Genomic DNA, 24,983 nt, shown 5'->3' with positions numbered 1-24,983 from the left:
GGCCAGGTCTTGCCATCCTGTTAGGACACCTTCCCCACCACAGGTCCCCCACAAAGAAGGAGCAGGTGGAAGGACAGTGGAGCCTTCAGACCAAGTGGTGGCCACCACTGCTGTGCCAGTTTGGGAGACGAGGCGGAAGTAACAGAGACTCCGCTGTGCACAGCTGACTGCGAAGTAACACGACTCACTGCTCAGGGAGAGGCCCTGACCCTCCTTGGCCAGGGGCAGAGCCAAAGTCACAAAGGGAAGCGCTGCCCTCTGAGGGGAGGCCACGGCCCGCAGCGACGCACAGGTGGTCTCACGGAACAGGGCACTAGGTATCAAGGGACCGTGGGGCCACCGCTCAGAGCAGCCCACCAGCTTTATTACACACACACGGCCTTCCCCGGTACCGCACAGCCCGCAGTCCCCACTGCCACACAGGACCCACGCAGGACGCTGAGGTCTTCGGGGTTTTGTCATCAGCAAGAGAATTCACCTGTCCCTTTTGAATACCATTTCTGAGCAGTTCCCAGGACTGGCTTTTCTGTGTCCGAGACCCCCCACCCCCAGCCCAATACTGACTAAGTCAATAACCTTCATACAGCCTTCTATCACTACAGCGTTCAGGGAGCTCTGTGCCCTAAAAATAGCTTGAGGCGGGACCGAGAGAACCGGTGTCTGGAGAAGCCACACCTGGTGTGTCACTGGGCCTCTGGGCCGGCCGCCTGCTCCGGGGTGTGGGCGTCCTGTGGGGGCGGTGCGCGCTCCCCCAACACGGTGCACGCGTCCTTCCGGGGACTCCCCGTCACCAGCACCCAGTGGTTCCTGGGCTTCTCCGCCCTGTGCGAGTCCAGGTGGGTGTGAGCAGCGACCTCCGCTTCCTTTCCAAAGTATGTCCTGGGGCAGGAGAAGAGGAACACGGTGGGGAGGCAGCTCTCTGCACGCAGCCTGTGTGCCTGGAAGCCTCACCCCATTGGGCACCCTGCGGGGGAGGGGGGACCCACGATGGCTAGAAACCTCCCGAGCTGCAGAGACTTGTGTAGCGGAAGGGGCTCCGACTGGACCTCGGCCGCCAGGAAGCCCCACGCACAGCGCCCCCTGGTGGAAGGGCGGCCTGGTGTGCCGCCGCACGTCAGATGGAGCCCCTCTGCTGAGCGACGCAGCACACCCTCCCCCGGTGGCGTCCACAGTGCCCTGAGACACAGTACCTTAAACAGAGGTGCCGATGAGCAGCCAGTCCCCGGTTCGTGTGGCAGTGATTGATGAGAATTTTGCGGTTTGCCTTTAAAAGTAAGGAAGAATGTTATCTGCATTATGAGTTAAGGCCCCCGATCTCCTGAAAGCAAACATCGGTGAATGCACTGCACACTCACCTCAATTCACTCCAACATACACACGGAATGACTGGGGGACAAAGCGTGACAGGCGGAGGGAGCGCACCAGCATAGACGCGGCACGGCCGAGAAGCATCACACAGGCCCCCAGCCACCTGGACACGGTCTCGGACCATGAGGTGCGGTCAGGGGGTGGCTATGCAGGCTTGGTGAGAACGCCCCTGATGTGAGTGCCGCCAACCCCTTGGGCCGCATTCTCACCACCCCGGCTCTGCACTCGAGGAAACCGAGGCACTGACAACCTCACTCTCGGAAACACAGGCAATCCCGCCGACAGCAAGGCTGGGTGAAGGCCAGCGGAACGGGGGAGTGCGTCAGGTGTCCATCGCCTTGGACCATGAGTGGACTGTCCACACATGAGACAGAACCTTGTGACCTGGGTCCAGGGTAGAGCTCAGGGGGCAGGGGCTTCAGAGGGGGGGAGGGGCCTGCCTGGACAGCCACCTCGGAGGGCCGACCCTCTGTAACCGCACACTCTCCCACCGGGTTCTAACAACTCTGCCCTCGGGATGGATGCCTTCCCGCCCTCGGCACCGCTCCGTGCCCACCAGCCCTGTCTTCTCACGAGGCCCACACCACGGTCCGTCCTGCAGGGCCCAGGGTCCCCAGAAGACACCCAGCAGTGAGGACAGAAAGGCGCTGCCTGCGGGACCACCATGATCACCTGCACAGCGCCCCACTCTCCCTTCACTTGCCCACGATGCCCCAGTGTCCTTAAAACTGAGGACGCAGTGTCAGCATCCGTGCGACCTCAGGCCAGAGCCCTCAGCCCACCCTCAGGGCCAGCCCGGGGTTTTCACACAGCTCTGTAGATGACCCTACAGAGCAGGCAGAGTTGAGAGACACGGGTGCAGAAAGCTGCCACAGGGCAGGACGGTGCCCTCCAAGCTCGAGATACAAACGCAGGGACAGAGAGAGAGAGAAAATACAGGCACATAAGGTCCTGGAGCCACCACGAGCCCCGATTCAAAGACGGCAGGAAAGCACCTCCCCCCACAGCATGGTGCACCCCTCTGCCTTCCCCGGCTGTGCTCACCGGGATGGGGACGCCTTCGTGCTCCAGGCGCAGCTGGGGGTCGGGGAAGGCCGCCTGCCAGCAGTTCAGGTAGGAGACTTCATCTGTCAGGTACACCTCCTGGAGCCAGGACCTCTTGGACGACTTCAGCAGGGTCCTGTGGTCACTTGATAGATACAACTGCAAAGGACAGCAAGCAGATGAACGTGCTCTACTACCGGAAAATCTGGGAAATAGGAAGCAATTGGCTGGCTGATGGCAAGCGTGCCTAAAACGATTCTCATAATCCCTGTTCTCAATGACCGTATGAGGAGGTTCGCTTTCCCTCCACCTCAGTCAGAAAGGCCACCCTGGATTCCGTTGGCCTCGAACTGCTGCGTCCTCCGGACGTGCTGCACGCACCTCCTGCTCCGTCCCCACTCCCGTCCCCACTCCTCCTTTCTCAGGGCACTGGGCCTGTATCAGGTGTGGATTTGTTTATTACAAACAATGTTGCATGAAGCTTGTTGTGGAAGTGAAGTGATGAAATTTTATTTTATCAATAAACACAAATTTTTTAAATAAATCAATCCCAAATGGACCAAAGAATAAACTTAAGGAAAAGTTAAATTTTACACATCCAGAAGTTAAAACAAGTTTTTCTTTTCATTGTATCTCTGGTGCAGACTTGAAAGGCTCTGGGCAATGGAAGTAATTACAAAGGAAAACATCCACAGATTTTACTCAGAAATAAAACAGGAACAGCTACAACTTGAAAGCCAAGTAGCAAGTGGGAGGATGTGTCAGCAACAGACACCATGGAATGCTATGAAAACCTAAGGGGTAACCAACCAAAGAGCAGACGGCTCACAGCAGAGAGGAGGTGGCAAAGAGAAAGGGAGGAGGAAAAGAGGGAAAGGAAAAAGGAGGAAAAAACGAAAAGGGAAAAAAAGACATTTACCATTGCAGTGCTTGTCATTTTTCCTATATCTGGAATCCGCTCACTCTCCCTCACAGAAAAGAACTGAACTTGGAGTGCTAATCTCTGGGTAAGAAAGACGATGTGCGCTCACTGCCCTCTTTGGACCACCTGGTGACTCTGCTAACTTCTAACATTCAAAATCGGCAGTGGGTCGCCCTGGCCAGTGTGGCTCAGTTGTTTGGAGCACCGTCCCTTAACCAAAGGGTCGCGGTTCAATTCCTGGTCCTGACCATGTGCCTGGGATTCAGGTTTGGTCCCCTGTCTGGGCTCACACCCCCAGTCTGGGTGTGCAAATCCTCCATCCAGATGGGTACAGGACGTAAGCAATCCATGCTTCTCTCTCTCCCTTCCTCTCTCTCTAAAAGCAATGAAATCCTCAGGTGAGGATGAAAAAATTTTTTAAAGTAAATAAAACCAGGCAGTAGCTCAGCAAAAACACTATGGTGCCGGCTCTGCCACTCCGTAACTGAGTGACGCGGAGCGAAGCCCTTCACCTTCTTGTGCCTCGGCTTCTCTAGCAGTAGAAGAGGGATGCACGTGTCTCCATCAGAGTTTCTGGAGGAGTGAGTTCCCGCACATGAAGCACCTAAGCATGCAGGAAGGTGCAATAACCCCCACTTTTACAGATGAGAGAGACTCAAAAAGGTTAACAAATTACCAGAGTCCCATCCCCTAGGTACACATCTCAGCCGGAATTCAAGCCCAAACTTACCTGGCTCTGTTTCTCCCCTAACCGCGCAGGCAGAGGTAAAGATTGAGGAGTTATGCTGATTTATGGAAACTTAGGCAGTTTGACAGTAAAAGCACTGGTGATGTTAAACAGTTGTCAGATTATTATCATCATATAGTCTAATCACTCAATTTACGGGTGAAAGTGGTATAAACTTTTACTTTTTGCCAGCTGCATGGAAAATAAGGCTTTCTCCACTTTAAGGGTGTATTTCTGAAGTTTTCGAAGTGAGGAGGAGGAACGGGCCCAAACCTGCCTGTGAAGAGCTGCAAGGATGGAGCCCGCGCCTGCAGTTCTCCGTCTACTTCAGAAGGAGACCGCTAGCTCACATGGAAACACACAACACAACGACTCACCATGGTGTCGTCAAATCCCCTCACGATCCCGAGGCGGAAGTTCTGCCCGAATCGAAGGATGTCACCGGTGGCCGCTGGCTCTGCACTATCCATGAAGAGGAAGTCGGATGTCACCTCTCTGAGCGACAGCCCTTCCACAGCTCTGTTCTTCACGTGTGCAATTTTGTTTATGAGTTTCTTAGTAAAGTACACTCATGTACCACACCTGAATCACCTCGCTCAACCAAAGGTCTTCCTTTTGGTCTTCAAGTCCAGCCAGCATCCTACACCCTGCCTTCCAACACGGCTGGTACACGGAACACCCCGCACCATCAGCCTCAAGGGCACTGAGCAGGTCACCCTGCCCCACACTGAGGAACTGGGTCAGGGGCACTCACATCAGAGAGAAACGCAGTAAGGATTTTGGAAAAATTTAATGCAGTCCTCTCTCTTAATCCTCCAAAAAAACGAAATTGTCTTCATGTAAATTACCTGTATTCAAAAGAAGTCTAAATTAAAGATTTAAAGAGGCTGGGCCCTGGCTGGTGTGGCTCAGTGGATTGAGCGCTGGCCTGCAAACTAAAAGGTTGCTGGTTTGATTCCCAGTCAGGACACATGCCTGGGTTACAGGCCAGGTCCCCAGTAGGGAGCATGTGAGAGGCAACCACACACTGATGTTCTCTCTCTCTCTTCCCCTCTCTCTAAAAATAAATAAATAAAATCTTTAAAAAAAAACAAAAACTTCGAGGACTGGCTATATTCCTGTAATATAAACATGGCCATCACAATTTAGTAACTAAGTGAAAGCAATGTTTTTAATTGTAATTTTCGAAATCTCCTCAAGTACACCTATAGTGAACGATGAATTTTTAAATAGTAATTCCTCACATTAGGCACCCTTGCATTCAACAATGTGTTTCTGGTGTAAAATAACATGGCAACATTGAAAACAACGGGAGCCCTCAAATGGGCTCCAGGCACTCGGATGTGGTATTAGGAAAACCCACTTTGCTTCTAAAAGAATATGAGATCAGTTCCCTGGATGCAATGCCCTTGAATGTGAGCACGTTGAACTGAACACAAATTTCAACTTCCTGATCTTTAGAGGAAAGGGTTGGTGAAGGCCCCCGGACGGTGATTCCCAGGGTGATAAAGCCAGAACGCTCAGAGAGCTTCTGCCTCCAATCAGCCCTGCTCCAATCCAGGACGTCCTCAAGCTACAAGCAAAAACAGACATTTCTGACAAAATTTTAAATACCTTTACCTCAAAATGATGAAAGTGTTTCTGCCCACCGGGATACTGGTTGGCGCCGCGCTCAGGCCACAGGGCACCTCAGGCGCGTCGCTCAGATGGGCTCTGATCTCATCGGGAGCCAAACACAGGCTCAGGTCCCCTCTGAGAAACAGGTCGGCTTCGGTGTCGGGATAATCCGGGTTCACAAGCATCACGCTGTCGCCGTGGTGAACGTGTCCATCCTCAGATATGGAGAGCTGAGTCTACAATGGAAACAGAAGTGTTTCTATTCAAACCGTGAGGTTCCTGAACGGCCAGTGCCCAGGCTGCTGACGGACTCTCTCCTCCTCTGAGTCGGACCAGCTCAATATGTGGTTCCCTCGGACTCCCTCGAACCTCAGTCTTCCTTTTCCTGCCACCAACCTGCTCCCCATGAGCCAAATGGAAGCCCCCAATAACCCAAATGAAGTACAATGAAACTGATGAAAAAATCACACAGGTTGATTTTTTCAACATTTATTCAACATTGACTGAACTCTCTTCAGTGCCAACTGAGGGGCATTTCCTTTTATTAATCCATGTATTAATGTCATTATTTCTTAATGCAGGTTAACATAATTAACAGCAAACTTCTCTTAAGTTTCTGAAATTCTTGGGAATTTTGAACATTGTGGGTTTCCAATCTAAAGGGGAAAATTGGTATTTTCCAAATAACTCATTTACGGAATTCTCACTTGTTTAATATACACTCACACTTAACAGAATTTTGAAAACAGTATTTGGAGTTAAAATTACCGGTCTCAGAAGGTTCTCTTTCAGTCTTATGCTTCTCTGTATGAGAAGTTGCCCCTTATCCCTCTTCTCTAAGAAGTCTTTCATGAGCTCCTGGGGGGGGGGGGGGGGGGGGGGGGGAACACCAGTGAAACACAAACAGTCCTAAATAACAAACGTACTGAGAACAGAAAAAGAAAACTGAGCATCATGGGAAGGATGAAAATTTCTGTGGCATTACTTTAATATTTTTATTTCCTTGCACAGTATTCAGAAAAATGACAAAGACATGAAAAGGAAGAGTCACCTGTAATAACTCACCTAACGCCAGTCAGGGGCAACACTTGGAGGCATGTGGCCTCCACTGAGGTCCCCAGGTGGCTTGACACTGAAAGACCCTTCCCCGCCTCTGGCGTCAGGGAAGGTTGGGAACAGGGACACCACAGAGACACTTGGGACAGCACGTGTGACACAGCAGGTCACGTGAGGGGGCAGTATTTCTGGTGAGAGCAGGCCTCCTCACCTAGACTGCAGCCTCTGGGACTATAAGACTTTAGAGAACAAAGGGAAAAGAACTCAGAGGGGCTCCAGACTAAGGGGAAGCACAAGTGGGAGGCTAGGGGTTGGAAGGGCTTGAGGGTCAAGGCACCAAGTCTGAGAGGCCAAAGAACCTAAGGAAAGAATAGAAGAGCAGAGGCCTGGGTCTGTGAGACCTCAGGTGATTCCTGGATGGTCAGTGAAGGACACGCGAGCTGTGCTAGGGGAGAAAGGGGCCTTGGGTGCTCAAAGTCCATCCACACTTAGGGAATGCCTGGAGGTCCCGGAGCAGCAGGGGCGCCGCCCAGCCACATCCTCACCTCCTCCAAGTAAACGTCCTCATTCCAGTTGCCCATCCGGACCCCGTGACCATAGAAGTTCTGCGCCATCCCCTTCCCGGGATGCGGCTGTTAGCGTCCCCGTCGCCATGACGACCTGGTCACCTGCGATTGGCCAAGGCGCCGGCCCTGTCAGCCAATGAGAGGCAACACATGAGTTGCGCAGGCCCTGCCCCGGGAGCTTTGCTTCCAACCTGCCCTATTTGCGTTAACTGTCTAGCAGGCGAGAGGAAAACGGGAGCCTGGCGACCTCGTTGTCCTAACTGCTCTCTGGAGAGAAACGTGAAACTACTTTTCTTCCAGACTCTAAATGCGAACTGTTGTACTAGGAGGGTGTCCCTTCTTGTTACGGCCACAGAGGAACGGTGACAGGAAGCCACGGCTTGTTTGCAGCCTGTTTATAATCTGGAGCAGCACCAATCTTACCCTAATAGCAGAATAATACGGGCTCAGTGTAAAACCCGAAATAGCATAGAAGGCGGGGGGAGGGGTTACTCAGAGTCTCACTGCCTCAAAAGAAAGAAACACACCACATTAGCATATTCCTATTTACGTGTTGTGAGGTGGTTCATATTTTTATGGGCTCAACAGCATTTTCTCTCCCTCTCCAGCTCTCCAAGTACGAGGACAAACCTATGATGTGCAAGAAGCCGTGATAAAACCGGAATGCGTAGGAGCCAGCATTTGTTAAAAGGCTATTTTATGAAGAGAAGGTTTCCACAGAAGGACCTGGAGCTGGGGCGACGCTGGCTGAGTGCATGGCCATGTGTACTGAGTGCACGATGCTGGCCGTGTGCACTCAGACAGGACGGAGACAGGACAAGGGGGCCTTTCTCATCCGAGCACACAGGTCCTTCAGGAGGGCGGAAGAGCGGCCACGAGCAGTCAGAGAAGGGCCACGGGGTTTGAGGAAAGACCCTGCTCTGCCTCGGGTTGGAAACTGACACTCGGGAGGTGCATGGGGGGGGGGCGGTGTTCTGGGAGGGGGACTCTCCAGCCAATCTTGAAGGGCACGAGTTTAGAAACAGTCTCACATATCCGTGGGTCCACCAGCTCAGCCAGGACAGTGCCATATCCTAGGACTACCTGCCTCCAACCTGAAGAAGCTCCTTTGGTTTTCTGGTAAAGCGGGTCTACCAGCAACACCGTCTCATGGTTTTTCCTTACCTGCTTATTGCACCTTCACTTTTTAACACAGTTTTACTAGGAACTAAGACTTTCCTTACAGTTTTTTCTTTCAACATGTTAAATATGCCATCCTCCTGCCTTCTGGCTTCCTCTTCTCTAATGAGAACTCAGATCTTAACCTTAACGGGGTTGCCTTGGTGGCCTGCTAAGTGTCTCGCACAGGCTCTTGCTGCTTTCAACACGTCCTCCACCCTTGACTTTCATCATTCCGACTATGGTCTGGGAGACGATCTCTGCATGTTTAGCCTTCGTGGACCCTGCCGAGCCTCATGGAGGTGTAGACTGCTGGTTTTACTTTCATCAAATTTGGGGTCTGCCATTATTTCTTTGACTATTCTTTCCTGTTCCTCTCCATCCCTCTTCTCCTTCTGGGACTCCCATTACATGTATGTTAGTGTGCTTAATAGTGTCCTCATTTCTCTAAGGCTGCATTCATTTCTCTTTTTTTCTCTGGTTTCAAATTGCATGATTTCTGCTGATTTATCTTCCCATTTGCTCATTTCTTCTTCTGTCAAGTCCAATCCAGTACTCCACCTGCCTAGTAAATTTTTCATTTTGGTTATAACACTTTTCAACTCCCGAATTTCCCCTGGGTTCTTTTATCATTTTGTTCTTGATATCCCACACTTGCTGAGACATGGTCACCATATCTTCCTTAAATTCTCTAATCGTGCTTTCCCTGAGTTCTTTGAGCCCGTTTATAACAGTTTTCCTGAGGTCTCTGTCTGCCGTGTTCAACAGTCGGGCCCTTCTCAAAGTGCATCTTTCCCTCTGTGGTAGGGGTCACACTTTCCTGTTTCTCGGCCGGTCTTAAATTGTTTTGTGAAAACTGAACACTGTAAGTAGAACAGCGTCTGGACTGGGCATGTGGAGTCCTCACCCCGATACCTGTTGTTTGCTCCTCTGCTGAGGCCTCCGTTGCTCAGTGACCTCGGCTGAACTGGCTGAGTGAGGCCTACTCCCCAGCAGCTTGCGGCCCTCTGTCGCCACCATGCTGGGGTGAAGCGGGAGTACCCAGAGTCCCCTGACCCCGTGAAGGAGTCTCCTGATACACAAAATAATGAAGGGAAGGATCTCACAACTTACAGCACAGGTGGATTTCGAATCCAGGTGATAATAACAAAACTATAAACAAACATTTAGGGAGTTGTTTTAAAGCATATTTTACAAATTTTGAAGAAAATTATTTTTAAAAAATATATAAAATGGTTATTTTAAGTACAGAAAATTTTAAATTTGCATTCTTCAAAACCTCCAAGCTAAGACGAAAACATAAATGCACTCTTATGTTGCAAGTCACTAAGTAACTGACTCAAGCTCTCATTTAGCAAGAAAGATCTTCAGCTCAAGCCACCGACCCCTTCCCTGTGTGGTCATGAGTTTTACGTAAACTGGGTATATACTGGAAGACTTACTTAATTTTTTTTTTCATGATTTCATGAGGCTCTTGGAAAAATTTCACTGGAGCCTTTTGTTACTTACTTGTGAAACATCTGGCAGGAAAAGCCAAAGAAATACTTGGACAGCATCATTTTTAGAAAAGAGAAGTGGGACAAAGTTCAGATATTGGGAAAGAGAAATGAATGAGAGCTATTAACCTCAGACGCAAGGAACTTTCAGGATGCTGAAAGTAAGTTTCTACGTCGTCTGTGGATGACAAATGTGGTAAGTCATCGGGGTGCAGCACAGAGAAATCGGGACTGAGGTCCTGTCCCTCAGCTGCGGCAGCCCATCCGCCTCTGAGCCTCGTATCTGCACTGACGAGCGTGGGGTGAACATGCCTTTACTGGTAACTCGGAAGCACTCCCAGCGTAGTCTGCAACGTAAACAGAGGCAGCGGCTCTGGGAACAGTGCTGCCTCACCTTATTGGACGCCCTGAAAATACGACGACTCCAAATTCCACATCAAGGATATTATACCAAGGAGATATAATGTAACTCTATACATAATATATATCTATTATATATAATAGATATAATATAACTTTAATGGAAAGAAAACTGCAAAAACCCAAACCCCAAATATCCAAAATGCCACACGGGGTTTGGCAGCAGGAGCTAGAAAGAGCCCAGTGGCCTTCCTGAGAGCAAGAAGAAGGCTAGTGTCCCATCAGGCAGCTGGCACCCAGGGGCAAGGGGGGGAGTGACCAGGAGAACAGGGGCTTCCTGGGGAAGATGCTGAACTCCCCAGCAGCGCACAGACAGGGCTTCCAGTCAGCACTCCAGACCTCTGACAGCAGGAGGCTTTGGGGTACTTAGACTGCGGGAGTAAATCACCAGAAATCACTCCAAATCACTGCTCCTTCCAGTGAGGGAGCCCCTTTTCCAACAGCAGGAAGACAGAACTCAATCACATAAAACACACAAATAAAAGTGGGTGGTCTTACAGTTGGCAGAAATGGCAAGCGCCCAAACACCCATCCTGTCCCCTGGAGGACCCTATGCACCTGCAGAGGGCAGTGTGGGAACCGCTGATGGATTTTACAGGAAAGACAATCGAGGCTTCCAGAGCGGGAGTCAGTTCTGAGGGCTACGGGCTCTACGTGGGGGGAGACCAGGACTGGAGTCAAGGCCACCGCCTCTCAGCCCAAGGCTTTGCTCGCCGGCTCTCACTGGTCCACACCAGGGGACCAGGGGGCACTGCTCACCCATTTACCACTGACCTGATCATCTCGTCCTCTGGTCAGAAGAAAGTTCTGGACTTTATGGCTTCAGAAAGATACAAACAGAAGCATTTCGCACACTGAGGACAAGACTGAAAATGCTGCAAGGGTAGGCCTGTTTGGGTCCATTTCTCCTATTCTTCTACCACAGGAAAGCAGAGATCACAGAAGTGTCTGACAGCAGGACAGTGCACCCCGACCCTTACAGTACAACGGGATGAGAAGATGGACCGGTGCCAGGAAATTCTCAAGATACCGGGTGGACGTGCACAGAAGTGTATCAGCACGAAGACACATGTCCCCAAACCGCCAGCTTTTCCAGTCCCTTCAGTGTGCTGGGGAAAGACAGCGTGTCCCTGCACTTTGAAAACGAGGAAACAGAAGCCCAGAGAGGTCATGGGAGACACCGAGTTGGCACGACAGCCAGAACTGCGTGCACCACTGGAGCGCAGGGAGATGAGGAAGGGGAAAGAACACAGAGAAACGAGGCCTTGCACTTCACAGCATTCCCAGAGCCCAGGGCACTTGCCTGCACAGCATTTCGTTCGGGTGGCGCCATGACAAGAGACTGGTAAACAATCGCATGTTCCATGGCTAGCTCTGTGATTGACAACACAGGCTCTGGGGTCAAATGTACCCAGTTCAAATCCCAGGACTAACCACCTGCAGGCCGTGCATCCCTTGGTCAATGGCATGACTACTCTGTGGCTTAGCTGCTCCATCTGTGAAATGAGGAAATAATAATAATAACACGCACTTCCTGTTGTTACTACGATACACAAGCATGGTGATGCAAGTGACACCTGGGCACAGGGCCTAGGACACAGCAGGCACTTGGTAGACGCTCCTGCCTGTCATTCTGAAAAGACAGACACCGAGAACAGCTCAGCCAAGTAGGCTTCTGTTTGCAACGCTCACAAGTGGGAAGGCAAAGACCAGACCGGGGGAAGAGAAGAGGCGAAGGCCGGCCAGCTAGTGTCGTCGGAGCGGGAGGGTGAGCCCAGGACTCCTGGTCACATGTGACCACCAGGCTCCCAGTGAGAAGCTGGGACATGAAGCATGTCCTCCACATATAACTCACTGGTAAGGCACTGAAGGGTCCTTCGGTACAAAGAAAACTGCGGCACAGGAAGTTAATCATCTACAGAGGTGCACTTCTGCTCTCTCTCGGGTGAGATCTTCACCCCGAGTGGGGGACCGGCACTGCCCAGAGAGCTGAAGCCAGCGCCACTCTGACCCCAAGTCCGTGGGTTCCTGCGTCCCCCCACTGTGGCTCTCTCCAGAAACTGGAGAAAATGGACATCCACGGCAGTCCCTGAGTGACAGAGCCCCTCCTTCGAGCAGCCTTCAGGGGACTCCTGGGAGCCCCACTGAGCTGTAGCCTCAGCGAGGGTGGGGCAAGCCTGCTTATCAGAATCTGACTGAGACCCTGAGGGAAAAAGAACCTCCATTACTTTTTCCATTACTTTAATGGAAAAAGACTGCAGAGAACCCCCCAAAACCCCAAATATCCAATAATAATGGGCTGCTTTGTGACAGAGCATTTGTACTCTGGATGGCTATACAGCTATTAAAAGCCATGACATGTGAGTGACAGTTAATGATTTGGGAAATGCTCACAATATACTACATTGGGACTGCAAGAGTTTATAACGTAAGATGTCCATCTTACATGTAAAACGTGTACTTAAAAAATAAAAATATATTTTAAATGCACATTTACAAGTGTGTATTCATAAGGGAAAATAATATAGTTCAAAAACATACATGATGGTAATGTGCACGTGATGTGTGTAATATGCGCACGTGCTGTATATCATGTGTGTCTACATAATCTACGTGTGTGATCTGCACATACGTGGTACATATTTATGTAACTGATGAGGAGTGAGGTCAGGTTTTCCGTGGCAAGTGTGCAGTGTCTCTCTCACTGAGAGACAGGAAAACTGTGTGAAGACAGTCTGGCCCCGTGGCACTCCCCACCTAAGCTGAAGTTCCATTTGCGCTACAACGAAGAGGGGAGGGAGGGGGAGGGAAGGGGGGAGGGGAGAAGGTGTTTCCGTAGCTCCGGAATTTAGGACCAAGACTGAGAGCCTCTTTTCTGCTCAGATTCCTCCAGGAGCCTCAGCTGGCCAGTGTTTGCAGCTGTTTGCAAGTCTGCAAACCTGTTAAACCTGTTTAGCAGGTTTAACATAATCTTGTGGGGACGTTTCTCACACTCATTTGTCCTTTGTCATCCAGAAAGAGTTTGGGAAGATTGGTCTGTCCTGATAGCTCCTTGGGAGAGTCTGGTCCTCAGCTGGGCAATGGCGCCCACGTGTGGCACGTCGTGGGCACAGCTTTTCATCTGTAATGGGGAGGTAACGGTCTGCCCAGGAGAGACTACCAAGAGTGTCCAACACGGCTGCAGCACTCAGCCCAGGATGGCCCAATAAAAAACTAAATTTACTGAAAACATTATGAGATTTTTCTGTGTGACTACATGTAACAATGTACTTAATGTGTGGCCCAAGACAACTCTTCCTCCAGTGGGGGCCAGAGACACCCAAAGGCTAGGCACCCCTGGGTGGGTCTGGGCAGGAGACCCAGCTTACAAGCGGGTCTCCGTTCCCAAAGGGAACCGTCGAGCAGAGCTCCTAGAATTTCGACATGCCATCCCTCTCAATATCAAACACTGATGTTAGGAGCCAAACGTCAGAATTCCATGGAATCACTGTCTACTTGTAACAGCCTCAGCTTCCTCCCCTGCAAACAGTACTGTTGCACATTACGTTCTACGGGAACCCAATTATTTGAGGTCTCCCACGACAATGCTTTCATTGCCCTCGATGTTTCCTCTACTCGAGTTTCCCTACTCAAGACACTTCTCTGGGTACTTCCTGCTCACTCATCCAGGTCGCCCCAGCTGCCGTGTCCCTGCGTGTCCCTCCGCAGCACCCCCGGACTGGAGTGAGCCAGCTGTCTCTCCCCCGGTTCTCGTGGAACTCTGTGTCTGCTCTGAAAATCCCTCAACCTAACACGGAAACCCACGAAGTCCTTTCTAGCTCACGATGTGGGGGAACGGAGAAATGATTCCTCGGTATATCGTAACTTTCCCAAGCTTCTGGACTAGAAGTGTAAGGCTCAGATACAAGACCTGTGGGAAGAACTCCTCCCTGGGGTCCCTCGGTGTGCGCGCTCCGAAGGCAATCAGCACAGAGTACTCCCCAGAGGGCCAGAAGTGGGCCACGTCACGCGTGGGTGCTGCATCCCCCTCGCGCAGCCCAGGGCCCCTGGTAGAAGAGAGAGAACACCTTCCCTGCAGCTCCCGTCTTCCCTCTCTGTTCTTCCACGTCCTGAGGTTTCGCTGTCCACGGCTGAGCTACCTGACCTCTCTCCCTCCCCCCACCCCCAGGGCGAGAGAAGGGACCAGTCCCCACTGTCTGGGACTCCTGTCTGACCCCGTGCACTAGCTGTCAGGAGAGCCACGAGTTGGGAGCAGGGCTAAGCCCAACTCCCCAGCCTGGTGGCAGCAACAGCATTTCCAGGAAAGTTGAGTCAGCCACCCCCCCCCCACACACACACACACACAACCTCACCCCTATCTCCTTTACTCTCACAACTCATCCAGAAACTCCACGTCCAAACACACGCTCCCTGCCAGTTCTTACCAAGGCACAGGCATCCGCCACTTCTCACAGAACGGGGCTCAGCTCTGCCTGGCGAGCATCTCTGTGTCTTCTGTTCAGTTTGCCAGGTATCCGCCCCTCCCCCACAGGCAACAACATGTGTCTGCCTCACTGTGTGGTGATGCTGAACGTCACCTCAACCCCACCTCCTCCACTAAGGGTTCTGACTCCCACCTGCCTCCGCATCAGCCAGTGAGACCTGGGTCCACAGAGTGCTGCCTCGACCCCTGCCCGCCGCCACGGCTTTCTGGCCACCAGCCAGCTCCATGGCATCAGTGGAGAAGGAAGAGCTGGGGAGGACGTTGGCTGAGGGCTCCTGTCTACAGACACTGTCGGCATGGATGGAGCCAATCCCCATTTTTCATGCTGGAACCTACTGCTGTTTGCTCTCTAGAAAAATCCCTGGCTTGTGACCGCCTGCCCATTCTTCACGACTGGACCTGAACTTGACAACTGACCTCACCCCTTCTTAGCTCTGTGACTGTGAGCAGGCCTTGGACACCCTCTCCCTCTCTCAACTCATCTGTGTGATGGGGGCAGTGGCGCACCCACTCTGCTCACGCCCTGCAATGACTGCATGAGTCCGTGGGCCTGAGCAGCGCCAGGCCTACACTATGCATCCAAACAGTGTTGCCCGTCAGACCTCCGCCATCATCAATAGCACCGGACACCACCCCTCTGCCCCTCCTCCAACTCCCAGTCCTGCGGTGGACTGAGAGACCTGCCTTCCAACCACGGCACCTCCTGAAGGGTCTGTCTGGCAAACTTGTGGTAACTCCTTTCTTCTTGACCCTTAGCATGTTCCAAGCCTGGAGTCTTTTCTCACTGTAGTTAGTTTCTTAAATGAAATCTTCTCTTCTAAACTAATATCCAAGGTAAGGATCCAACCTGGGATCCTTGTTGGGTCCCAGGTTGGACCCAACTGGGTTTGTTGCCCATCACCTGTCCTACCCCATCAGCCTATCATGCGGTCTGCAAGCCAAGCCAGTGCCCCTTCAGGCTGGCCTGCCAAAGCCACCAGCCTGCCTTCTCCACAAGCCCCCAGATCAAGTGTCTGTAGAATTTCTGCGAGCCAGGTCGGCGCTGGGCTTACGCAACACTGGGTGCAGATGCCTGCTGCGGGAGGGCTGCTGCAGGGGCTGACCAAGAGGACGCTCAGGCTCAACCCTCACCCCACGGCTCCCGTGCCAAGATCGTGGGCACTGTTTCCCTGGTCCTCCCCGTGCGAGAGCGGCCTGAGCGCCATCACTGTTTATGCCAAATACTTCCGTGCTTCTTGGCACCACTTTCCGAACAGTCTGGCTGCCATGTGATAGAGCCGTTTTCTGGCTCAGTTCTAGGGTATGATTCAGGAACGACCGAATGCCAGTCTCAGCGGAATGACCACGCAGCACCCTCGCAGCCACACGTTTCACCTGGGGGAGGGCAGGGGGCAGCACGGCAGTGCAGCGAGGTCGGCCGGCCAGGCTCACAGAGTCCTGAGGAAGGTGCATCATCGCCCGACTGTGCTGAGCTCTGGAGGCGGCCGCTGCTGTCCTCACAGGCTGCCATGGCAGAGTGCCCCATCCAGGAGGGCGCCGCTGACGGAGAGCCTGGGGACAGACAGCAGGGAGGAATCACCCATGACGCCACAGGCCGGGCAAGCACCTTCGAGGCTGCTCTGATTTCGAGGTCTGGTCGCGCCTGCGTGCCCCCTGGAGAACTGCTCCAGCCCCACACTCGGGCCAAGCGCCCAGCTGCCACGGTGGCTTCCCCAGCCCTCCCTGTCAGGTCACCCAGACATCACCCCACCACCGCCATCGTTCAAGAACAAAAGATAAACACTGGGCACTAGAGGAGAGTGCCTCGGCCTCTGAACCCCACTTCCTCTGCTTCTTTCTGATCGGTCAGGGAAGACTGATCAGAAAGAATATTTTGGCTAGATCTGTTCACAAAAGGAACGCTGAACTGGTGAGTGAGACATTTGATACAGAAAGTCTGAAGCAGCACCATGAAAGACAAAGCACAAAGACGTAAACATTCTCTGACCTCTCCCCTCGAGCCCACCCAGCGGGTGCCCCCACCCCTGAATTAGTGGCACAGGCTCCATGGGCCAGCCACCCACCGTGGGGAGCGGAGAGAAGGCACTGCACACACTCGGAAGGACAAACCGCTGGGAACCAAGGACACCATGAATGCCTATTTGGGGGAGAAACCCCAGGCCCAGCTAAGACTCCTCTTGCTAAGAATGAGAATTCCTCAGGGACGAAACAATGGAGACTCTTTAAATATCAAGGATAAAGGAAGATGCCTGTGATCACTGAGGCATCAATTCCTATGAACGTCACAGAAGAAAACAAGGAGCTGACCACTGGTCTGACGGACCAACACCACGCTAAGAAGCCTGCAAGGCCTCAAAAGGTCCTCCTCATGACTGAAAGCACCGGAAAGACGTTTTAAAGTCTCCAACAGCTCTGACTACGTCTAACACTTTAAAATACTATGCAGTTGGCACTATTTTTAAAACATCCAAAAAAATATAGCATTGGGATGTAAATCAAGTCAAACAACTCGATCATGGGGAGGCTGTACTCTAAAAGGACTTGTTATGTACACACTGAAAATGCACATACAAGCACAGACATCACATAAAATAATGAAACATAAAGCGAAGGCGAAATGATGATTGTGACTGCAGTGACAAAATGACGCACTGCCAAGTGATTCTCGAAGAAAAAGAGCAGCGAGCACTAAACGCTTCCCGAGGTCGCAGACTGGAGTCAGTAACACCGCGGTCACTGTGCAATGACAGACGGGTAACAGACTCACTACAGGCACCACTCTGTACGGTCTGTGCACGTCTAACTCCGTGCTGTGCACCTGAAACCAATGTAATATTGCACATCAGCTGTAATTAAAAGGAAGGTTTTAAAAATCCCAGGCCATACCAAAAGTGTAGGAGGCAAGCAGAGGTGAAAGACATTTAAAATGACAACTTTCTCCTCTTATGAAGACTTTTACTGAACATTTGCAAACTGTTTTAAGAGCTTTACCTGTATTATCTTAGGTAGTTGTCACACACCTATGAGCTAAAGATTGCTCCCATTTCATAGACGACAAATTAGATGGGAGAAGTTGATTATTTGTGTAAGTAAAAGGGAAAAAACCTTTTAAAAAAACCTTATGACAGGCATGAGGAAGATAGAGGGATTTTTGCATAACTTTATCTTTAACAACACAGTTTTTAAAAAGTGGGGTTTAGGAAAACTGAAATGATATCACTAATGAGCTCAACTATATTTGGCCTCTCTGGTGGTCAGCTTCCTCCTCTATAAAAGTGGGTGGAGCTTCCTTCCCGCCCTGCTGTTCTGTGTGTGGTAAGAGGACGCTTCCTTTCAACAAACAGGCCTGAGGGTTGCGGCTATTTGTGGAGCTCCTGGAATTCCCAGAGCCTGACTCTGAGGCCCAGGGTGTTTGTCCCAGAACTCTGGACTCCTCATCGGGAGCAAGGACCAAAACCCCCGCTGTGCGCTGCTCCAGTTCAGTCTCACGCAGCCCACAGGGAGGGGCTGTGGGGATCTCCCCCAGGGTCCTGGGTCAGCACTGGAGTTCTGGCAGGCAGAATTCTTCACTGACACACAGTGGCCACTGTCCTGTCCTCAGCTGGTGACCCTCACTCTCTCTCCTCTGGCTAACATGGTCCCTGTGGGATAAAGCACGGGGCGGGGCTCCTCTCTGCTTGTCTGCTTCTGGAGATAAGTGCCGATGACTCTGTGCAGCCTCCCATTCAGAAGATAAATTTCCTATTTGGGAGGAAATCACACCCCCTCCTCCCCCGTCTCCCCGCCTTCCAAATGGTGGGAAGTGACCACACCCACTCTTCCCACCCCGGGGGGATTCCAGCATTTGAAAGTTCAGAGCTGGAAAGATAAACATCGCTGCTCACCCCTCACTCCCTCATTGTTCCTCTTTGGTCACAGAAAAAGAACAGGGAGCCTGGCTGGCCGGATATTCATCCATCTGCAGGTGCTGTTAAGGGAAACTGAGGCCTTCAGCAACACCCACGGCCTCTCCCTTTCCTCCTCACTGCAGCCCCCACCCACCTCTTGAGGAAAACAAAATTCTGATTCACACTTCCCAGATGAGCGGCACCAGCCCCAGCCCTGTGGGCCCCTTCATCCTTTACTTCCAGAGATGAGACCTGATGCAGCGAAATAAGCTTCCAACTTGGGGGTGCGGAGCTGGTTTTCTCACTCCCAGGCCGCCCCACTTAGGATGCGTTATTCACCGGCTCCCTCTGCAGCCTGCGTACCTGACTCAGGAAAGGGAGTCACCTCTTTTCCTCTGCCTGCCTCACAGGTGGTTGAACAAAAGAAAACCCTGGACCCGAACCCTGTTTATAAGTAACAAGTGCACGTCACTGTGAAAGAAGACCCTGGGACCCCACTGCCTCCTTCGAGCATCTTACCTGACAACTGACCTGGAGTCCTAATGTTCTGACCAACGTGGAGGGCAATCTGCCTTCTCCTAACTCTGTGCAAACTGTTCCTCTATCAGAAATTAACTACCCTCCTCCTTCAAAATCCTTTCCATCCTCCCCAGTGCAGTCAGAATTCCCTTCCTTCCAAGAAGCCTTCCTGTTCTGATGTCTTTCTCCAGAGTCACTCTCTCTTGGGAACTGCTCCAGCCTTTCTCTGCCCCTGACTTCTCACCCTCAAGGGCTTGTCCACCTGCTAATCTCCCCAACAGACCTGGCCCAGTAATGCAGCGCAGTTGAAGGGAGAAAGGGGCCGCGGGCACCTGTGTCGCATGTGTGGATGTGCACACGGGCTCGCTGAAAGGAAAGTTACGCCTCACTATTTCCCAAAGAGCCAAAGGAAACTCTACAAACCGACCACAACTCAAAGAAGGATAATTTGGGGGAGGAGGACCGTACGTTTCCAGTACCAGGATGAGCTGTTTACTCCAGCGAAGGCTGGACGTATCTCTGAGTTTCCTGGATGGAGGTTCACGCTGGCTCATCCGCTTCTTATTGGACCAAAACTCTGGAATCAGACTGGAAAGAGAAACTTTTCCTGGCGCCGTGTTCAAGGGGACATTTATCAAGGGCGTCCTTATGTAACAGGCATGAGGTGACACACGGAGCAGCATCTCGGACCAGTGTGCTGGGAAAGGACACACGTGTCTCCAGACGGGCGAGTCCTACAAGGAGATGAGAGGACGGCCCACTTCCAGAGCTGTGTCTGCACTTGCAGGAGTCTGGAGAGCTCTGAAGGAAGGAAAGTTGGTGAGTCTGTTTAATACTCAATCTCCGAGGCCACGTAATCCATTTCAAGGACCTCGGAGGTTGGCTTGCAGCAGCCTGAGGCAGGCAGTGAGCCAGGCGCCGCAGCAGGCTGCTGAGGGGCCGACTCGTACTGCAATGGGCAGGGCCCTACGTTTGAGTGCCAGCCTCACCATGAAGGCAGGTCCTTGATGCTGTCCCGGGGACCACTGCTCATCGGGAGGACGTGCCGGTTAGCATCAAAGGAGACTCAAGAAAAATGTGAGAGCCTCACAGATGTCACGACAGGTGGCGAGACACACTGGGGGAAAGACAGAGCTCATGACAGAAACACCACATCCCGGACCCAAGGGAACAGCAGGTGCTGGGCTCCCAAGATGGCCGACCAGGCGGGGCTGCACCAGGGTGTGGGAGCCCCGGGGTGTCCACCCATGAGTCTCAGAGGCACGAAAGCAAGGTGGGACTGAGCAGCTCCACTCCCTCTTCATGATGGGAGGGACTGAGGCCCAAAGAAACGTAAGCCCCAGGGCTCACAGGTAGAGTCTGCGTGCTCTTCAGCTCCAAGTCTCGTCTCGGCACAGAAAGGAGAACGCCTGCCTTCCGCGGCCTCCCGAACGCAGCCTCGCTGAGAACCACGTGCTGCACGAGCGTCAGGGACTTCATCCTGAGATCTGCACGTCTGGCAGGAGCTGCCCCCTCCTCTTTCCTTTCTGTGCCTACAGTTGCCGCAGCCCCTCCGCAGAGGCCGGCCCACCTGGCTCCTCTGTCGGAAGCCGGCCAGCAACCGTCCCTTGACAAGGTCAGGACGGTTGAGATGCATCTGCAAGGCAGAGGCACCTGTGGCTGGATTTCCTGTCTCTCTAGCCTTACAAGTCTGTTTTGGCGATGTAAAGGTGGTGGGATTGTTAGACACCTGTATTTCAGGTTCATTGATTTGCATAATTCCAATGAAGTTGTACAAAATAATTTCTTGACCAGAGAACAAAGTTCCCTCTAATGAAATAGCCCCTGAATGTCTAAAAGTTGTTGGAGTAACAGCCCCTCCTTTACCTTGAACAGGAATAGATATTAATTAGAATTTGGTAGGCAAAGAAACAGGAGAAGCTTGTTAGATACTATAAACTAAGCACGTAGATACAATTACCAAGGAGTTAGAGTCCATAGTACATACAGAAACATTTTGGACAGGAAGATAGATAGCTAAGTTAGACATCACAAAGGCCTTATAATAAATTTCCTAACCTCTGCTCAGTCTAGCATACTTTTTGCCCCATGTCAAATTCTAAGACCTTTAATAAACAATAAGACATTCAAACTCTGTACACAGAGCTATTTCAAATTGTCTGATTAATGGCTCTCCTGGTCAAAACAACTTTTGTTTAACATTACTGAAACTATGGAAATTCTTGTACTTTTCCTGGTTACCTCTGTATTGTTTTTTTCTGCTTAACTGATCATGCTATGCACCTATTCCTTTAACGTTATACAACAATCTCTATAAAAATAAAGCCTAAATCAAACTCTATGAGTTCGGTCAGACCCACAGAGGCTGGCTGTTCTCTGGCATCCAATCGGGTGTCTGACTCTTCATTTACCTGCACCGTCCATCCTTCGGGGACCCTGAACCCTGCCGAGGTTGGACCCCGGCACTCCTCCACAAGGGATCTCAGGGTGAGGGAAGGGGCCAGACCCTCAATCTCTCTGGCTCCACTGAGACCCCAGGATGAAGGACCCCTGGTTGCCTCAGCCACCACAGACTTCTGGCTGTCCTTACCAGCAGGTGCCATCAGACAGGAGAGCTGAGAGAGATGGCATGGAAGGACCCACGGAGGGGACGGGCAGGGTGCCCAGGAGGAGGGGTGTTCTGTGCCCCCTTGTCGCGTGCTGCAGCCGGGCTCCTCGGGCCCTGGCGCGGACAGCAACGGCCTCACTGGGGGAGCCCATGAAGCCCGTCCTCTGAGTTCTGCTTCACAGCGTACAGGTGATGAGATGGAAGACTCACTGCAAGGGGGTCCTTTGTTCAGTGAGGAGGTCAGACCGACTGTACGTAAGAGTCACCGGGCAGCCGTGAGGGTACAAGCTCTGCATGAGCTCTGTCTTTCCCCCAGTCTGTCACTTCCCACCGGAAGTGACCCTGACACCTGGAGCAACCTCCACCTAGCGTCACTGCATTGTTACCCCCACCAACAGCAACGGTGATGACGGTGGCATTCTGGGTATGACTCATCGGCGGTCAAGTACAAAATTGCAACATGTACTTTTACCACAAGAATCAGATATATTTTAACTCAGCTGAAAAGTCCAGAGCCTCAAATTAATTATTAAGTGGCTTTTTAAAAATTCTTAATAAGCCGTCCTACTTAGCAGCTGTCATCTCCAGCACCCGCTCTGTGCCCACCACCGCACCAGGCACTCTGCATTTGATGTTGCGCTAGGTCTACATAGCTCGGGGAGCACCCGTCCCTTCAGAGCAGACAACGGCACAAGGGCTTGGGTGCCACGGGGCCAGGGGGAGGCAGCTCCTGAGAAGCTGCTGGCCACCACAGCGTGGTCAGCCAGAAAGGCAAGGTGCAGCCAGGTTCACGCCCACCCTGCTCTCCACAGGCAAACCTAGAGCCCGACTGGGGAAAATATGGGGGGAACCACCCTCGGAGCAGCTTCAGGAGCTGAGACCCACCCTGAAGTAAGACTCCCAGAAGCCGAATCACCCAAGACCAGCCAGACCAGAAAGCCGCCCACCAGGGCTCCTGACTGAGCCTGCAGCGTAGCCTGCCTGAGCTCCTCCAGGGCGCTCCCGTACGGGTCATCTCACCCCCCTCCCCGTGACAGTCCAGTCAGACCTCTCGGTTTGGCTGAGAGAGACAATGAGGCCACAACGACTAGGTGAATGACTCAAGACCCTGGGTGATCTGTCTGTGACACAGCTGGGCGGGCGGCCCCGCCCCAGCACCTGCTCCTGGCAGCACCCGGAGGCAGGTGAGCCACTGAAGCACAGGCACGCCTCGGAGATGCTGTCCACAAACTCCAAGACACAGTGGGCGCTGCGAGACAGCGAGTCACACGAATCTTTCAGTTTCTCAGGGCACGTGAAAGTTATGTTTACACTGTACTACAGTCTCTTCAGTGCACAGCAGCACTGTGTCTAAAACACGTTCAGACTTACACAAGAAACGCTTTACTGCTAAAACAGGCCGACCATCCTCCGGGACTTCAGAGAGCCATCCTTCTGCTGGGGGAAGATCTCAGTGTCCATGGAAACGCAGAGTGTGTGAAGCGTAACCGATCGAGCTCTGCCCGGACATGATGAGGAAGATCCTAACTTCGTTTTTTGGAGCTTTTTCCAAAACAAGGATGCACTGCTAACTTTGGGGAAGCCACTGGGTACGCACAGAGCGCCACAGAGGGGTCAGGGTAGACTAACGGGGTCTTCTACTCGCGTTACTTCTCTTCACTTGTTCCTGTTCCCTTTCTTCCCTCCTTGCCCTCTTTTGCTCCATTCTCCTCCTTTTTCTTCACTCTGCCTCTCTTTGTCCAATAGGGTCCGGGTCTCCTTCTTCCAGGCTGGGCGTCATCCGGAGCTCATGTGACACGCTTCAACTGCGAGTGCATCTGCAGGGGCAGGGTGGAGGGAGATGTGAGCTCACCGGGGCTGGGAAAAAAACCGGCCTTGGTCTCAGCTGCAGCCTGGTTCTAATTTTGGCAACAACAGAGAGATGGACTTCCCGGAGGTATCGGATCGCCCGGCTCTCCCTCCCACTCTGCGCTGGGCTGACACCAGACATGTGGAAGAGATTCAGATCACAAGAATCACCAAATCAGGTCACGCCCATGGCTCATCCGGCCGGCCTCGGTCTCAGGAAGTGGGGACAGGGAGTCTCGGGCTGTCTGACCTCAGCAGTTGCCCAGGGAAACTCCTCAGTTCAAAGACGAGGGCGATTACCCACAGGAACGGTGCCCCCAGAGCGGGGCCAGGGTGCAGTCCCTGCGGCGTCCAGTCTCAAGTGTTACCTGCCATGTCGCCCTCTCAAGGTTAGGGCTGCGGCCTGAGCACATCCTCTCTCCCTTTGGAGGTGTGAGCGATACAAGAATATTTCAGAATGAATTTCCCTACTATTTCTGTATTTTTGATTCACTATTTTAAAATGTACATGCACTGAAATGCATATAGCCTAGGTGTACAATCTGATGGGTTTTGAAAACCGTGCACACTCCATCGAGATAAAGAACCCGTCCGTCACCCCTAGGAAATTCCCTCATGTGCCCCTTCCAGCCAAGGCCCCACTGCACACCACAGGCAACCACAGCTCTGACTTCCAACATCTTGGATTGGTCTGACTGGTTCCTAACTTCAAATGGAGGGGATCCTGGCATCTGTGAGATTGAAAATTCCAACCTTCAGCTTCTCTCAGGCCCTTCACTAGGTGTAGGTGGTTCCAGGTGCATTGCTCTGGTCCACGCCCCTTCCTGCTGGGCTGAGTGGAAAGGGCCCCTGACACTGGGCCTGCATCCCGAGCCCATGAACAAACAAGGCCACGGCGGTCCCTGTTAGACGGTCTAGCTTTCCGGCACAGCAGCGCCTGCACCAACAGCTCCGAGCCCATCCCCCAGCGCTCCCGGGACCACGTCCCCAATCCTTCCCGTTCCTCAGTAACGACCCTTCTTCCCACAGTCAGCGTGGACTCTCTTCTCGTTAGAACACAAGCCCACTCCTTCACGCTCCCTCCCCACTGACGCTGTTGAGCAGTTGGTCGATGGTGCAGTAACTCGGTGAGAAGGCTCCGTAGTGTCACGTAGAGACGCTGCTACGCTGCAGGTACCTTCCACCTCTGTTCTGAAACACTTCCTGCTGCATGGCTACCTGCTCACTTGGGTTTGACTTAGAACTCCCTCAGTGAGCAGTCCTG

General features: G+C 52.3%; 1 protein-coding gene across 1 annotated transcript in view; it reads right to left on the bottom strand.

The window, feature by feature from the left end:
- Nucleotides 1-338: 338 nt before the first annotated feature.
- The window catches only part of CFAP161 (cilia and flagella associated protein 161), a 60,426-nt gene continuing 35,781 nt past the window's right edge, over nt 339-24,983 (bottom strand). Inside the window, exons 2-8 of the mRNA XM_037164206.2 lie at nt 7,280-7,426; nt 6,447-6,536; nt 5,682-5,914; nt 4,439-4,523; nt 2,413-2,571; nt 1,191-1,264; nt 339-879 (exon numbers count right to left, since the gene is read on the bottom strand). Of these exons, the coding sequence (XP_037020101.2) occupies nt 684-879; nt 1,191-1,264; nt 2,413-2,571; nt 4,439-4,523; nt 5,682-5,914; nt 6,447-6,536; nt 7,280-7,348 (906 nt within the window). The 5' untranslated portion in view covers nt 7,349-7,426 and the 3' untranslated portion in view covers nt 339-683. The remainder of the gene's footprint in view (nt 880-1,190; nt 1,265-2,412; nt 2,572-4,438; nt 4,524-5,681; nt 5,915-6,446; nt 6,537-7,279; nt 7,427-24,983) is intronic.

The sequence above is a fragment of the Artibeus jamaicensis genome, unplaced genomic scaffold, assembly GCF_021234435.1.
Source record: "Artibeus jamaicensis isolate MK-2021 breed Jamaican fruit bat unplaced genomic scaffold, CSHL_Jam_final scaffold_612, whole genome shotgun sequence".
In the NCBI taxonomy this organism is placed as follows: domain Eukaryota; kingdom Metazoa; phylum Chordata; class Mammalia; order Chiroptera; family Phyllostomidae; genus Artibeus; species Artibeus jamaicensis.
This window is presented reverse-complemented; position numbering and strand designations above follow the sequence as displayed.